We start from the raw sequence: 16,281 nt of genomic DNA, 5'->3' as shown, positions 1-16,281 counted from the left end.
TTTTTTAATAAAGTCAGTTTGTGAAAAGACCTGTGGCTGCTTGTGTTTATAGCATTCAGGCTAACTTGTGAAATAATTGTTACTGATTGTTATTGAACATCTTTGCACTCTCAGCTTTAAAAATGTTACTGTCTTACAAACAGTTTAAAGTCCTTGCCAACATTTTAAAGCTTTTACAATATATACACAACTTTGGAATTGAGTTATCTTTATTGATTTAATGTTACTGAAAGGGAAAGTTTGAATTTTTTAAGTGGGGTTGTATGGGGTACTTATCCAAAGACAGATTACTATGAACAGAAGATGTCAGTTGACACGCCCCCAGTTTGGAGAAGCAGACTGGAGTCTGACATTGAAGCTAAGCAATGTACTGCTGTGGAGGAGTCAGCAACAAAACATATTTTAGCTACCAAAAAAAAGGAATCAATATCAGTGTAAATGTACGCTATATTGATAGTACTTTCACTGCTTAACCTTAATATCAGACAGTGGCTTTCAACTGGAAAATTAATCTGTTGTATCACTCTCTCTTCAAAGCCAGACTCCATGAAGGAAAATAGTGATTTAACATTGTCGAACACAAGAGCTGCTGATCTACCACCTCCTCAGTCTGTTATTTTTTGTTACTGTGTGACTTTGGCATTTAAAATGGTAAGTTCAGATTCACTAAAGTCACACAATAACATAAACTAACTAAACAATGGAAGCTGTGGTAGATCAGAAGCTCCTGTGTTCAGTGAGCTAAAATGACTTTTTCTCTAAGGAGTCTGGTGGCTTTGACAAGAGCATAGATGGGGGACTGAAGCTGTTAACTGCTTCTTTGTCGGAAAGGGCTGTCTGTTGGAAAGTAAAGCAGTAAAAACACTGTCAATATAACATACACTTTATAGATGGGACTTTTTTAGGTGGTTAAAATATGTTTTGTTGCCGACCTCGATCCACAGCAGTACATTGCTCAGCTTCTGTGTCAGACTCCAGCCTGCTTCTCCAAACTTGGGGCATACCAGCTGACATCTACTGCATGTAAAAAACTGACTATGGATATGTGCCCCATACAACGCCACTTCAAAAAAAAAAAAAAACTATCTCTTTAAAGCTTGCATTACAGATCTTCATATATTCACTTAGCTCCTAGTACATGTACCTGCCCCAGGGTCCAAACCAGGTCTGATAGGGTCATGTTGTGTTGCTGCAGGTCTGTGGTCTGTGAGATAATATGTCTAATAGTAGGGCCAATAGCAGACTGTCTATCAGCTCTGTCAACCACATTGTGGATCAGAGCTGGTATGTTGTATGTAGCTCAGTAGCTCAAAATTCTGAAAATGATGTAATTCTTTTCCCTAATGCTTACAATTAAGAAAAACTATACTTTATCAATGTTCCCAAGAGTTAAGACTTTGTCTCAGGCAGTAGAGTAAGGTAATTACAACAGGTTCCAGTGCATGATAGTTGCTATATATGCGCCTAAACTAGTTTCCGCGTAATCTTATCATTTCGTCACATGATCAAATGGAGACTTGACATTGGATAACACCAACACCTATATTATACCTATATTACCTATATTAAGAATATATAGCCCAGCAAAGTGCACTGTTTTTTGTTTAATGAGAGTTTTTTCTTTTAACACTGGCATACATAAGGTGACACTCTCTCTATGGGCCTCCTCACCTCATGGGCCCCAGTGCAACAGCCCTGCCTGCACTGTCTATATTTACGCCTCTGGTCTCGGGTCTCAGATAATTTAAGAGGACTCTAGTGGAAGGCAGACACAGCACACTAATCAGATTTTATAAATGCATTTTAAAAAGCAAGACACGTGCCAAATCAGGTTAAATCATGTCTAGATAAAACCACAGTGTGCAACACTGTGAGATACCCATCATTTTATCAAACATTCCAGGAACTTCCATTGACAGCATTGCAAATATTAACCTTCCCATACTGCCAGAGGAGTTTGAGTTGTGTTTATGTTGCAAATAAAGGCATATTTTCTATTTATACTCAATCTAAATTACTCTTTAATCTACCCAATGCACTAAAAGTTTGGCTATTTTATCAGAGAATTTGTCTTACACTGCATAAACCTCATTTCTCTTGCTTTCTAAGGCACACACTTAATTTATATTAATTATTCCTCATCACTTCCTCCATAGGAAGCTTCTAACTATATCATGATATCGTTTTATTTCTAATAACTAATAAGTTGAACACAGTATAAACATTTTAAAGCAGACCACATGCCTTGAAAATGGTTACGACAGTGTCCAGTTATAAAAAATGACCATCAGATGTCAGTAAAAGCACACAAACAGGTGAGGAACTAGTCACAGTTGTCTGTGTGTCACTGTGTGTCACTTGCTACAGTTGGTACTACAACTCCTGCTGTTGTATGTTACAGTTTTGTTTTTTTCTTCTCTTTTTTTTTACAACTGTAAACATGCATCATAAGATCAGCCTTGAGTTTCTTTTTTCAGAACTCTACTCAGTCAGCACAACAAAAGTCACTGTGGACTAGACTGAGGATCAGTTACACTTGCTTTGACACACAATGCATTCGGTGACCAGGTCTTTCACAATTCATTAACAGTTTTGTCACTCAAAGTCAACCACCACCAGACCTCCTCATGTTTAAGCCCTATTTTGCATGTTCATTGTAAAACTGTTTCATTTATGTTTCCATCCAAACTTTATATATAAAATCACTGTAAGTTTCTACATTCTGCTTTGTCTATAAAGACATAGAAAATACAACAAAAAATGCACAAACTCCTAAAAGGGACATACAACACTGAGCACCAATTGTCATTCCATGGAAAATTATGAAAGACTTGTGCCAGGTCAGGAAAGAGGGAAGGTGATGTGGAATCCATAGCGTTTTGTAAATGTATGACATGTGGTGTTTCACCATTCTGCTCTAGTCACAAAGTGGTTGACAGCTCATTCCAGGATATTGTCACTTTTTCTTCAACGTTACACTCCATTCCTCAACCCATTAAAGAAATTATTTTCCTGATGGAGGTGGAACGTTTATGACCACCAGCCACACAATCAGATGTTCCTCTTGAACACAATAAGTGCTTGATGTCTGGATGTATCTGTAGAGGATTGCAGGTATCTCACATTTTAAAGGCAAATGCAAACAAGCAAATGTTGCATATTTTATTTGATTAATGACCAAAAATATGAATCAGTTAGTATAACTTTACTACACAGTCTTGTCATCACTACACACACAATTGGCCTTGGATGTCAACAGAGACATATGCATTTAAAACAACTCAAAACTCATCAAATAAATCATTGCAAAACAAGGAAATACAACACAAAAACATATTTTGTCAATGCATAGGAAATGCAACTCCTCACAAACAATAATAATAATAATAATAATGACAACAAAAATAATAATAATATTAATGAACTTTATTTCTGAAGAAACTTTCATACATTTTGAGCACTGAGTGCCACAAAGTGTGGCACATGTCAGGAGAAGTGGAGAACAAATAAGTCTGCACGCCAAGTATCTCCCATTTAGAGGGATTTTAATGCAGAGTGACGTTTGGAGCCCACAGCTCTTCCTCAGACTTTTGATAAAAGACAGAAAGCCACCATCTTTAATACCCATAGTGCCTGGACATGCCACACCTGTTGAACATATTCATAATGAAAATAGACCAAGAAAATATGTATATGTACCTGTGTAGCCCAAAATTGTACCAGAGCTACTTGTAATACATATATAAGGGTAAAAAAACCCCAGAATATACACATTTTATATCCAATAACAGATGACATAATTTACATGTATTATACATGTAAATTATGTCATGAAATGATCTAGTAAGTTGCCGTCATATATATATATAAAAAACACATCTTGATATGTCACAGTTGCTGCTCACCAGCAGCAGAATGCATTACAGTGTGATCATACTGTTTATACACAGTCAGGCCACACATATAAATAAAGGGACATATCAGGAACCCTCTAAAAAGTTTAAGTAGTTGCCCCATTTTTTAAAAATATTCATTTAGTCAATCTTCTAAACTACATATAGGACATATTTCCAAATGACATCTCTGCAGCCCATTCTTGGACTAAGGGCAGCCCCTTAGTTGTCTGTCCTCTGAGACGAATTTGTCTCTGTATAATGATATTAGTTTGGACCTTAGTTCTAATGTATGTCTCATTCATCACCTAAAATAAATAATGTGGCCTCAGTGGGATTTGGGTCTCTGAAATCTGACAAAGATGATCATAAATATCTCCTTTTTAATAGTGACCTGGCCAAGAGGGCAGCAAAGTTATGTCAAGTACTTGCTGATTACGCACATACCATAAAATACACAATAAAGAGTAAAAACTACTGTGTGTGCATGCATCAAAAGAAAACTAACCTTCTTTAAAATTGTTTAGAGAGATAAGGGAGTCTAGATTGAATCTAGCCTGCAGGTCATTCCAAGACTAAGATATGTCATAAAAAAGACTCCTTTTTCCAGCCTCAGTCCACATGGATGGCACCAATTTGCGTCCATCCAAACACAAGAGCATCAGTGAGGACACTGATGTTGGTTGATCAGAACTGGCTCATAGTCTGCCTCTCAGTTCGTCCCAAAGGTGTTGGATAGGGTTGAGGTCAGGGCTCTGTGCAGGGCAGTCAAGTTCTTCCAAACTAGGAAAACCTTTTCTTTATGGAGCTGGCAATATACTGATGGCCATATAAAGTAGTGTACATGCTCACTGCACTAAATATTAAAATGGTGTAGTCATTATGCCTGGAAAAAAAAGAAAACAACATTAGTGGCCAGAAAAACACGGCCATCTACACAGAGGATTCTAAAACACACAAACAGAGCAGAGCCTGCAGGTATGGTGCAGCAGGATGTCGTCTCATATCCTGGAAAATTTTCAGACTGAGTTCCCACAGACTAAGCTAAATGCACAGCTAAAAGATGTCATTACATGACAAGGTGTTGAGTTCAGCTTAATGACCATAATTGCAGAATATCTCCAAGTGGTATTCATTGGTGCAATTTGGACATTTCAGATAAAGATAGCACAGAATTGTGCTTCACATTCAGTATAATACTTTACCTTTTCATGTAATGATTTAATGATTTTAAGTGTAATGAGAGCTGTGGAAAACATTGGCATGTACGTCAGCAAATTCCACTCCACTTGCCAGCAAACAAAATGTGTCTTCTGAGAGGCTTGGTTGGTGAGTCATTAGTGACACATGCTAATGAGCCACGATAAGTGCATGGCTGCTGCTCAAGCCGAGGATTCAAGCTGAAAGTTATGTTATTTTTTTATTGTAGGACTGTGCAGAAGTCAGTCATTCTGTAAAACTGAACCTCTATGCTGTATTAAAACATTATTGGTCATTATTGGTTTCGTCTTCTTCATAAAGTCAGAACAAGTACTGTTGGTACAAGACACAACTAATCCCTAAACCTAACTGATATAAAGAGACAAGTGGCGGAATGTAACTAAGTACACTTAATCAGGTACTGTACAGGAGTACAGTTCTGACATACTTGTACTTGAGTATTTCCATTCTATGCAAATTTATACTGGTCGTCAACTATATATCAGATGGATGCACATTTCAATTTCTACTGCAAAGTATCAAATCTTACCCTTAAAATGATCTAGAAAATACACTCAGAGTGTTTACATGACATTAGAGAAAATTGATTTATTGTGTTGGTCCACCTAAAGCCAGACTTTTACAATACATGTAAACATGTTAGTCTAAATGAAAGCATACCAAATCGAATTTCTCAAATACGGACTAACACACCTAGATAATGCGGTTGGGAGTCGAATTACTCTCGCATGTATACAGTCAAGATGACCCAAACTGGCCTAGGCACTCTGCGCATGCTCCACAGTTTCTGCCCTGGGCTTTGACCTGGAAGTTGAACAGCATTAAATGCGTAACAGAAGAAGAAGAAGCTGGTAACAACATGGACAACTCTACATACAGAGCCGTGCATTTTTGGACAGACAAGGAGACACAGTTTATGCCATGTCAGCTGAAAAAGTTTGTATTTTAAAATACACAGCTAGCTTGTTTGTCGATTGTTTGGTCTGTGGTGTAATAGATCACTGGAAAAAGGTCCAATAATAACAAGCTGAAAGGGGGCATATTACCACCTATCATAGTGAAGTGGAACATACTTCAGTCAATAAACTGATTCCCCTCCCGTGCTTGTATACTGGGGCAAGGACAGTAGTAAAGTAAATGACCTGGTCAAGCTGTAACTGTAGCTCCACTTAACTGTGCATGTAAACACATTAAGCCTAAGAGATTAAACTACCCAACAATTTAAAAAGTAGTTCAAAGTAGCTTTCCTCTTCACGTCCACTTTGCTGAAAGTTTTATTTAAAGCTGCATTAACTGATTTTCTGGCCACTAGGTGGCAGCATGGTAAGCTGTTGTTATGGCAAACAGTTGCCTATTTACACATCCAGCAGACACAGAGCAACAACAGTGTTTTCTGTGTCCTCCTGATAAATGTAACTCCAATTTTCACGCTCTCGTAGCTCCGTCTTGGGTCTCCACCATCTCCACCATAAGGTTGGTGTTATGCTATATTTTGATTATTGTCAACAAATCTCACAGAAGACTAATACAAATCTATATATATATATATTTATAATAAAAAAAAGTCTCATTATCTTCTTAAAACAGCTGGTTACTGTTGTTTTCAGAAAATGTTACTCAGCAATAGTGCATTTGTTGGGGACTTTTTTAAGCAGTGCATTAAGCCACATTTTTTGCTCTGGAGTATTTCAGGTGGCAGGACAGTGCGTGTGGGATTGAGTCCAAATAAACTACAGAGTATGTGTTCATGGTAATGAAGGACCATGTCACGCAGTGCAACAGTGTGGCTCACTGCTGTGTTTTTAATAGTTTTTGAACAACAATTGAGCTCTCTGGTACAGAGGAAGAAGACATACCAGGCTGTAGATACACACACACACACACACACACACACACACACACACACAATACTTGTTACAACTTGGAGAAAAGGAAAATATAGAGTATCCAGATTCATCCTTTCAATTGTGCAATAATATCTTATTGGTGTGCAAAAGTATGTGGCACAATGAACAAATCGTAGCTTCTGATATGTGACTTTGTTTTTATCTTTATTATTATTACTGCTCATCTGTAAAGCAGGTGTGTGTGTGTGTGTGTGTGTGTGTGTGTTCGTGGATGTGCATGTGTGTGTGGATGTGTGGGTGTGAGCGTGCATGCATGTTTGGAATGTTAATGGACCGTTTCAAGAGCTGCACAATAAATTTCGTTGTACAAAGTGACAATAACAGTATTCTATTCTGTTCTAATCTATTAAGACACTCTGCCGAGATGTCCAGCATCATTTTGTATGTCATGGTACAACAGTAAATTTATTTTGATTTGTTAAAACTGTTTATTTGAGAGTATGAAGTTGTTGCAAAGAGAGGAAGAAGTTCATGCAATGCCCTGCTCAGTGTGTGGGAAAACCTTACACTGGAATATAAAATATAATAAAATTATGTAAGCTGTCTCTTTGTCACTGTCTGCAGGAACCTCATTAAAATGGGCCAGAGCCCACAGAGCGACAGTCACTGTTCTACATTTCAGCCACTGGCAAAGCTGTTTCATATTAGGTGTGTATCCAACATGATGATGCCTTTGATGGGACAGGTATACAGCTGGATTAGAAACACAAGGCAGAGTCTAGGCCAGGGGTCAGTAACCTTTACTATTAAAAGAGCCATTATTGGCCAAAAAAGAAAAAAAATCTGTCTGGATCCACAAAACATATTTGAATATAGGTAACAGCCTAATAAATCTAAATTAGCCCATCAACATTACAAATAGGTCTAAATGAGCATTCATTTCTATGATTTACTACAAGGCGGCTACTCTGCAGTTGACTGGTTATAATTATTTAGTACTTTAACTCCGCAGCATTGGTGGTGAAAGCAAATGAATCTGTCCACAAACTATTACATCCTCTATTTTCCTCCAAGACTTTTCCTTTTTTGGATTTGGAATCTATAGCTAGCCTTGAGAGACTCCAGGCTAGCCACAGCTACTGAAGTTCAGCAAAATTTAGAGGAAAAGGCACCAGGCTGTAGCACATGATGCACATTTTAGCTGACAAAGCACTGAAACTTCAAATTTCACGTATAGGCTACACATTTTCACAACTGTAGAAAACAATAATCACTTAAGGCCTAAAATAATGACGGATGAAAATCTGAATTAAAGTCACAGGGAGCCAATGGAGAGGATGTAAAGAGCCGCATATGGCTCCAGAGCCGCAGGTTGCCTACCCTTGATCTAGGCACTGTGGCACCATGTATGTGACTTCATAACATATTACCTGCTGAAGTTTTGGGTTGAGCTGCATTGGTTGTTGTGCTGTTGCTGGTCAAATCATGAAGAAGGGCCCAAAAGGCCAGCTCTGGACCAAATTAAAACTAACTGATACCAATTTAGGCATTTTCATTTGCAAGTGGGAGAGTGAACAATGTATTTTGCATCTGCTTCATTGGGGAGCTCCAGTCACAGCTGCGGTATAGGGGACACACATCATGTGATCAAAAGCACCACATACTTCAGTTTGTTCAGAAACAGATTTATAATAACATTACACAAACACAGTCAAACATCTTATGAATTGTTTGTTTTTATTTTACACCAAATATATAATTTCATTCAGACACTAGTGGCATGTATCTCACCTGTGACACACAGCAGGTTGCTCCCAGCAGAAAATGTTTAAGTAAATATCAGTAGGTTTTATGTTTGTGCAGAGGTGATTTTTTTTTCAGTGTGCACCATACATCTTCATTTTTCAGTCATCATACCTGTGTTTTGTATGGACTGTATTTATTGGTATATTAAATTTATTGTTAATCTACTTGTGTTACGTTTAAACTTTACATGTTTTGCTTCTGCAAGAAAATCATTCAAGATGTTATTTAACGAGTCAAGACTTGGACCTGAATCAATCAACAACACCACTAAATACCCATATATATTGGTTTTCAAGTGGAAAAAAAGTGATTTTGGGGGTTAGTTACTTTTTTATTGATTGGAGGGATAAACAGAAAAAAATGCTCATAGAAATATCAGTTGGTGCATTCAAAGTATTTCATATCTGATTCAGATATGAAGCTGGTTTAAGAACTGATTCAAACAACAGTATCTTATCGTTTTACATTTGCTCTGTATTATAATAATAATAATGATGATAATAATAATAATCATGAAAACAATGATTATAATGAAAATGATAATAATAATAATAATAATAATAATAATAATAATAACAATAATAACAATAATAGCCTAATAATACAGTTTCCACAGAGAAAACTGTCGATATTCACATTAATTGTTGACATGATATGGTGAGTGTGACTTGTCTTAGTTTTGTGAAGAGTCATAAAAAAGTCATAGTGTAGTGGGCTATGTCATAAAAAAAGTCATGTATCAGTGTTCGCTTATCCTGTGCGGTCCTCAATCATATGCTGGCTCCCTAAGGGGCCGTACACATGCCACATGTATTGTGCCCTAAAATTCATTGTTTTTAATGTAGATGTGTGGAAGGCAAATGTCATAACGATGCATTCGCAGTGTGCACACATTCCTGAGCTCCTATTTTTCAGTGTGCGAAGGCTGCGCCCTGAGACAAAGTTAAACTTTTGAAATGCAGCAGAGTGCACTGTATATCACGTGACAAAGACCAACCAATTCCAGCTGACAGAAATGTTTCCCTTCAGCTGTAAATATCAGTCTGTGATAAATATGGAAAAGAGCTTTACATCTGTCCCACAGACAATAGGCCTACACGCAAACAGCGCCTGGAAGAAGATCAGCTCTGCACTCAGGATTTCGGGTAAACAGGCTATGATACAGTGCTTATTAAAGTTGCTTAGCAACCTCAGATGCAACTTGCCGCCGTGCTCTTGAAAGCTGGCACAGAAAAGGCACAAAAGTAGCACCCAGCGCCCGACCCCTTTTCCATGCATGTTTACGGCCCCTAAAATGTCATTGTCTCATCACAGCATTGAGAACTCCTGATCTAAGATGTTTGTTTCAAAATGCTCTAAAATGATCAACTTAGCTGCTAAGTTTCTTAAAATTTCTCTTGGGGGAAATTCTAATTCTAAATTCTAAATTCTATTCTACCTGGAGAGATAGATCAGCCCCCTCTGTTAAAAAATGTGGTTACGGCCCTAGATTATGCGAAATACCTTGCATGCAGATTCGAGTGCCAAGGAGGCTTTTGTTGTTGTTGTTGTTGTTGTTCCTGTACATAAAGTAGCCTTCTTGAAATTTTACTAAATTTATCCTTGTAAGCCCACCATGAACTAAAAAAACACAGAGGACTTAGGTATTCTCAAAAAATAACTGAGTTTGTTAAGTTGTACAGTAAACAGATAGTACGACTTCTCTTTTGTTGTATTTCTGACAAAGGAGCTGCTCAAGGAGTAAAACTTGCTGTTCCTATGAGAGTCACTAAATCAACTAGCCTACAAATACATCTCTGTGATAAAATGTAGGCTAACTCTAATGTGTCTAACATAAAGAATATATTTGTAATATAATAATAGTCTATGTGATGTGAGACTATATATCAACAGTCAGTAATATAGCATTACATGCCAGCTGGACCAACAATAGCGTGTTTTCCCTAGTGTCCTAAATACCTAAAACCCCAAAATGAAAAAGGAGAAAAAAGAAATGTATTTCAGGTGTAACACATTAGCAGTGTTTTTTCACCCTGGCTACAGCCCGATATATGCGCATCATGAATAAATGCACCTTTGAAAAACACATAGGAAAGTTCTGTATTTGGCTTGTTGTTTCAGGCTTACAGAACCATAATTCCCATTAACTCCATTAACTGACGCTGTGTTGAAGTGGCTCATTGTGAGCTCGGCTGCAGTGTCGCTTTAAGAAGGAGGTGGGCAGCGCTCCGATGACGCAGGAATAATCCTGAAAAGATGCTTCAAAACTCCAGGCCGGAGCCAGCGTGTGTGGTGGTTGCTGGCTGAGCTGGAAGAATCTCCGAGCCTGGCAGGATCAGCTGTTGGGGGAATATTTTGAGCAGGTTCAGGAGCCTTTGAAGGAACTCTCAATGCAGAATAAAACACACACATTCAGACCGATTCGCTTGTTTAAAAGACAAATACAGTTATTTACTACCAAGCCATTTACTCACAGCGGAGGGCTTTCTGTTTGCAGCTGTATGTGCACTGCCAAGTGGAGCCAACTTGAGGAAAGAAACATTTGAGGAACATCTCTCCAACACACTTCATTTACCTGAAGTGGGACTTGGGAAGTCGCATCATGCCACATCTCAGCACACTGTGTGTGTACTTTTTGATGGTCTTGAACCCAGTTATGACAAACACCATCACCGAGGACATAGAGGTTTTGGTATTTTTGCCACAAAATAATTCCTACCCTTTTTCACATACAAGAGTCGCGCCGGCGATCCTTTACGCACAACAGAGGCTGAAGACAGACGGAGGACAGTACTCCGGGTTCCACTTCAACATCCAGTTTGAGAACTCTAACTGTGTCAATGATGCTCTGTTCATGTTAGTGGACAGGTCGTGCGGCCAAAAGCCGGATCTGATTTTGGGTCCGGTGTGCGAGTACGAGGCGGCGGCGGTGGTGAGGCTGGCATCTCACTGGGACATCCCGGTGATCTCGGCAGGTGCCCTGGCTGCCGGCTTCAGCAACAAGAACACCGAATACTCCCACCTGACCCGCATCGCTCCGTCTTACGTGAAAATGGCAGAGACCTTCACCGCGATGTTTGAGCACTTCACCTGGAAGAGCGCGCTGCTGGTTTACGAAGACGACAAGGAGGAGCGGAACTGTTACTTCACTTTGGAGGGAGTCTATCATCTGATGGCTGACTTTAACATTAAAACATACGCTTTCTACCACGATAATCGCTTGGACACTGAAGACATCCTCCAAAACATCCATGACACTGAAGGTAATGACGTTTTCAACACTCCTTTTGTATCCTAAATGAATGACATAATACATTATTAGTATAGAAAGGTTTAATAAGTCATCTGTTAATCAGCTCACATGTCGGGTTATTTGACATTGTAATGATGGCATCACAAATCAGTGTCGATGTCACTTTCCTTTTTATAAAGAGATTAACCAAAGGTGAAATTGTTTTTTTTCCCAAGTATGTGCGTATTGCCACATGAAGATATGCTACTTGTTGGCCTCACTTGTCTACTGATCTGCCCACTGTTGGAGCTAAAATACTGACTGGTTAATCCACAGTAAATAACTGTGAGCTAATTAGTAAGGCTACGTGATCAACGTGTTCCCTTATTTAAGATCTCAAACGCAAAGTTTTTCTTGTTTTTACAGGTCATACCACCAGGCATTAAATTCGGGCTGCAACTAATGATTAAATTTATTATCGATATCTGCTGATTATTTTCCCAGTGTTTGATCAGAACGCCAGAAAATGGTTTAGAAAATGCAAATCGTAAATTTGCCCACCAACAATCCAAAACGCAAAAGAGAACAAAGAAGAAAATAAAAGAGAACAGAAAATCTACAGCTAGTTTTATAATACACACATGCCCACATGCAGGCCTTTACATTAGTATTGCATGGTGTATTGGTCATTGCACAAATGTCTTATACAAAATTATTGCACAAGTGCCCTACACATAGTAATTGCACAGATGCAAAAAGTTATTTTACAGCAAATGCCCTGCATCAAATTTTTGCACATCCCACACACACACACATACTTCATCTCCTACTGTGAAGTAGTTTGATTGATAGTGGGACTAACACAAATGTACACCTGTTCAGTTTACAGGTAACCTGTATCAGAATCCTTATAAAGGGTGTGATTTGTGTAGTAGTACATTTTTAGGCCCTGCCTCCTCACTGTCTCCTCTCCACTGTCCAAAACAGTCATTTGGAAATTTGATAAACTTCAATTCTCATCATTATTACTACTGGTTGTAACCCCCCAGTGTCACTATCGGTCCTCTGCAGCTCATCTTGTAAACACTATCCAGGGAAACCGAGAGAGAAGACTTTATTAAGCAGACTGATTGTGGAAGACAATAATTTGATTTGAAGCCTCGTATTAGTTTTAGCTGAACTTTAGAATGCATTTTCACCCTAACAAAGTCTGTTCACTTACATTATAAATCACAACAAGAAGGGATCCATTCAGGACCAGTATGCACAGGAATGACTTCAGGTTCACAGAAATAGGAATCTATGTTTGGCATTTTTGCATGAAAAATGTTGCATGGCTGTCAGAATAGTTGCTCACTAATCTTCTGTCAGTTGACAGAAATCAATAATCAACCAATCAGTCAGATAAATTAACCAATGTATAGAAACTTTGGTCAATAAAGATTGGACATTTGTCACAGTTTCAGATTGCATTATAGGAAAACATCACCTGCAAAATGAGCATCTGTGTATTGATTACTCACTTTGTGTTTCCTTCAAAGAAAACTCTCTTTTCTCCCATGCCTCCGTGTTGAACGGAGAATCCAAAAAAGGCAAACATTCCTCATGATTTGAACAACGTGGGCCGTGTCTAACAACAGCAAAACTATATCAAAACATCCATTTACAAACTCTCACACAACACATACAGTATAATCCAAGTCTTATTTATCCAGTCGTATGCTCAGTACTTGCCAAACACATGCATTTTCATCAAAACATTCTGTTTTAAAACACTGAAGCCCACAAGTGGTGTACCCTGAGCATGCCTGAGCAGGCGCGTGTGTATGAGCTCCACTTGAGCAGAGTTCAAACATGCGCGTGCCCAGGCACGCTGCTCAGCCGTGCATGAGAGTGTTTGTACTAACTTGCTTTCAATGGTTAGGTTTAGCAAAAATGTGTTTCGGAAGCATTGAGTGAGCATATGAATTGGTAATGAGACTTGGATTATACTGCACAAGTTGTGTGACAGTTTGTGAACAGATGTTTTGGTATAGTTTTGCGCAGTGGTGTAGTGCTAGCTGATGAGGTGGGTGTAGTACTAGGTAGATGGGGACGTTACTGAGGAGGAGGTGGGTATACTCTTCTATCCTTTGGCTTTTTGGCTAATAGGTGGGTATACTGTAAACAGCCAGAAGAAGAAGTGGTTATACCCCATATACTTGTGTATACCCTGTACTACACCACTGGGTTTGCTGTTGTTAACTGTGGACCCTGATTAGTTCAACTCATGAAGAATGTTGGCCTTTTTGGGATTCTCCATACACTGTGGAGGCATGCCAGAAAAACAAAGTTTTCCTCGCAAATTTAAGGTAACATGCAATGAATAACTGATGTAAAACGGTCATTTTGTGGGTGAAGTATTCCTTAAATAATTTAAATAAATATTGATTAGATCAGTAACATTCATAAGCTGCTGAGCCAAGTAAAGCCACTGTATCCATCTCTCATGTAGGAGCTGACACTGAGGAGAAACACCAGTGTTGGGCATCCATGTTTCATTTGTCCTCACACCACCCATATTCTTCATCACTCAGACAGACTCACATAATGTCCTGCTGTTAGCGTGGAACATCAACTCACATCTACACGCTGAAGAGATGAGCCACACTGGTTAGCTGCTTGAAATTGTTTAGACTTTAGAACTAAGCAAGTGACCAAAACAGGACGCCCTCTCTCTATATGTGCTTGAAACTGAGTGAACGGAGCTCTTACAGTGATGAAATACCTTAAACACTGTCATTTTGTTATTCTGCACAATTTCAGGAAAGGTGGGCCAGTGAGATATTTATGAGTGACTAAATTAAACTGTATGCTAAAGATGTTCCAGCACTGGATAAGCAGCTTGTTGACTACAATCCTCCGGTCATAACAGTTCCTGGTTACATCACCTCATATCACAGAGGTGTTGTATAAATTAGCATATATTATACATGCTAAACGCTGCAGAACCACAAAGTGCACCTAATGGCAAGTAATTAGTATTCCTGGCATGTCAGGTGCTTAACTGAGAGGTTTAAAGGGTTTCAGCAATGATTGTACAGCTTTAAACAAAAAACTGAGCAGTGTTAGAGGAGAGAGGCAGGCTGTTAACAGCTTGCTTCAGCATTTTATATTAGGGATGCACCTGTGTATAAATGCTGACCAACAAATCCAGATACAACATCAGTTAACAATATCATATTGATGATTCTGCTGCATTACTCAGCTTTGCCAATGCTAATCAGGAACACTGTCACATTCACATTTCCAGAAAAATATCTACAGATTCAGAAAGATTCAACATAGAAAACCTGGGTTTCTGGGTTATTGAACATGAAAATTGTGCACATGTGCATGACTGTAATGCAACTGCCAAAATGATCTTGTAAACAATGTCCTTTAAAAGCACAATCTTATTACACACAGCCACATTCTGCACTGTTAAAGCATTTGAAACATGCAGAGTGCCCCTACAGCATAGTGGTGTCCCGCTGTAATGTATACTTCTTATACAGTACAGCAGCAGCTCTAAGCCCATTTGATGAGCTGCAGGTCTTAGCTACTGTATAGTAAGGGGTCGGATTCAGATCCAGAACTGATTTCACGATAATTTATGATAAATGTTGGTCCTGGCGTTGAGCTTTGCAGATGGGTACTGCAGAGCTGCCAAGCATCACGCTTTGAGTGTGACAGTCACGCAATTTGACCCATTCTCACACCACACGCCACACTTGACATTTCTCACGCTTATATTTCCCCATTCAATACTCTATATTTATTTTTTTCATGATAATAAACTTTGGTCCTCGCAGCTTGCCGTAGTTCGAGTAACTCTGATTGACTGACCGAGATAACCAATCCCAGACCAATCTATCAGTCCTCTGTGCCTAAATCTAACCAACCACGGAAGGCAACACGCAATATAAACCAATCAGAAGCAACGTAAGGCAGGTCTTGGCTTCTCTAACTGTCTTTCACACACAACAGCGCCGACATTTAAAACCCACTCAACGTTCTCTTGCTTGCTAGAAGACGGACGGTAGGTAACTACCCAATTTTGTTCACTGTTGATTCGCTGTTTCTCCTTGAGTTAGTTAATATGTACTGTTTTAAGGCTGCTATAAGTCTATCATTGTCCTGTATTTGTTGCAGAGCTGTGTAACATTTATTTGCCTCTTCTCTTGGCCAGTTCACACTTAAAAAAGAGAGTCTAACGTTAGTCTCAATGTGTGTGTGTGTGTGTGTGTGTGTGTGTCAGAGT

General features: G+C 38.8%; 1 protein-coding gene across 1 annotated transcript in view; it reads left to right on the top strand.

The window, feature by feature from the left end:
- The first annotated feature begins 10,837 nt into the window (after positions 1-10,837).
- Positions 10,838-16,281, top strand: part of npr3 (natriuretic peptide receptor 3) — a 45,285-nt gene continuing 39,841 nt past the window's right edge. Inside the window, exon 1 of the mRNA XM_049578800.1 lies at positions 10,838-12,030. Coding sequence (XP_049434757.1) covers positions 11,370-12,030 — 661 coding nt within the window. The 5' untranslated portion in view covers positions 10,838-11,369. The remainder of the gene's footprint in view (positions 12,031-16,281) is intronic.

The sequence above is a fragment of the Epinephelus fuscoguttatus genome, linkage group LG6 (assembly GCF_011397635.1).
Source record: "Epinephelus fuscoguttatus linkage group LG6, E.fuscoguttatus.final_Chr_v1".
Taxonomy (NCBI): Eukaryota; Metazoa; Chordata; class Actinopteri; order Perciformes; family Serranidae; genus Epinephelus; species Epinephelus fuscoguttatus.
Note: the sequence above shows the minus strand (reverse complement) of the source record. Positions and strands in the feature narration are given on the sequence as shown.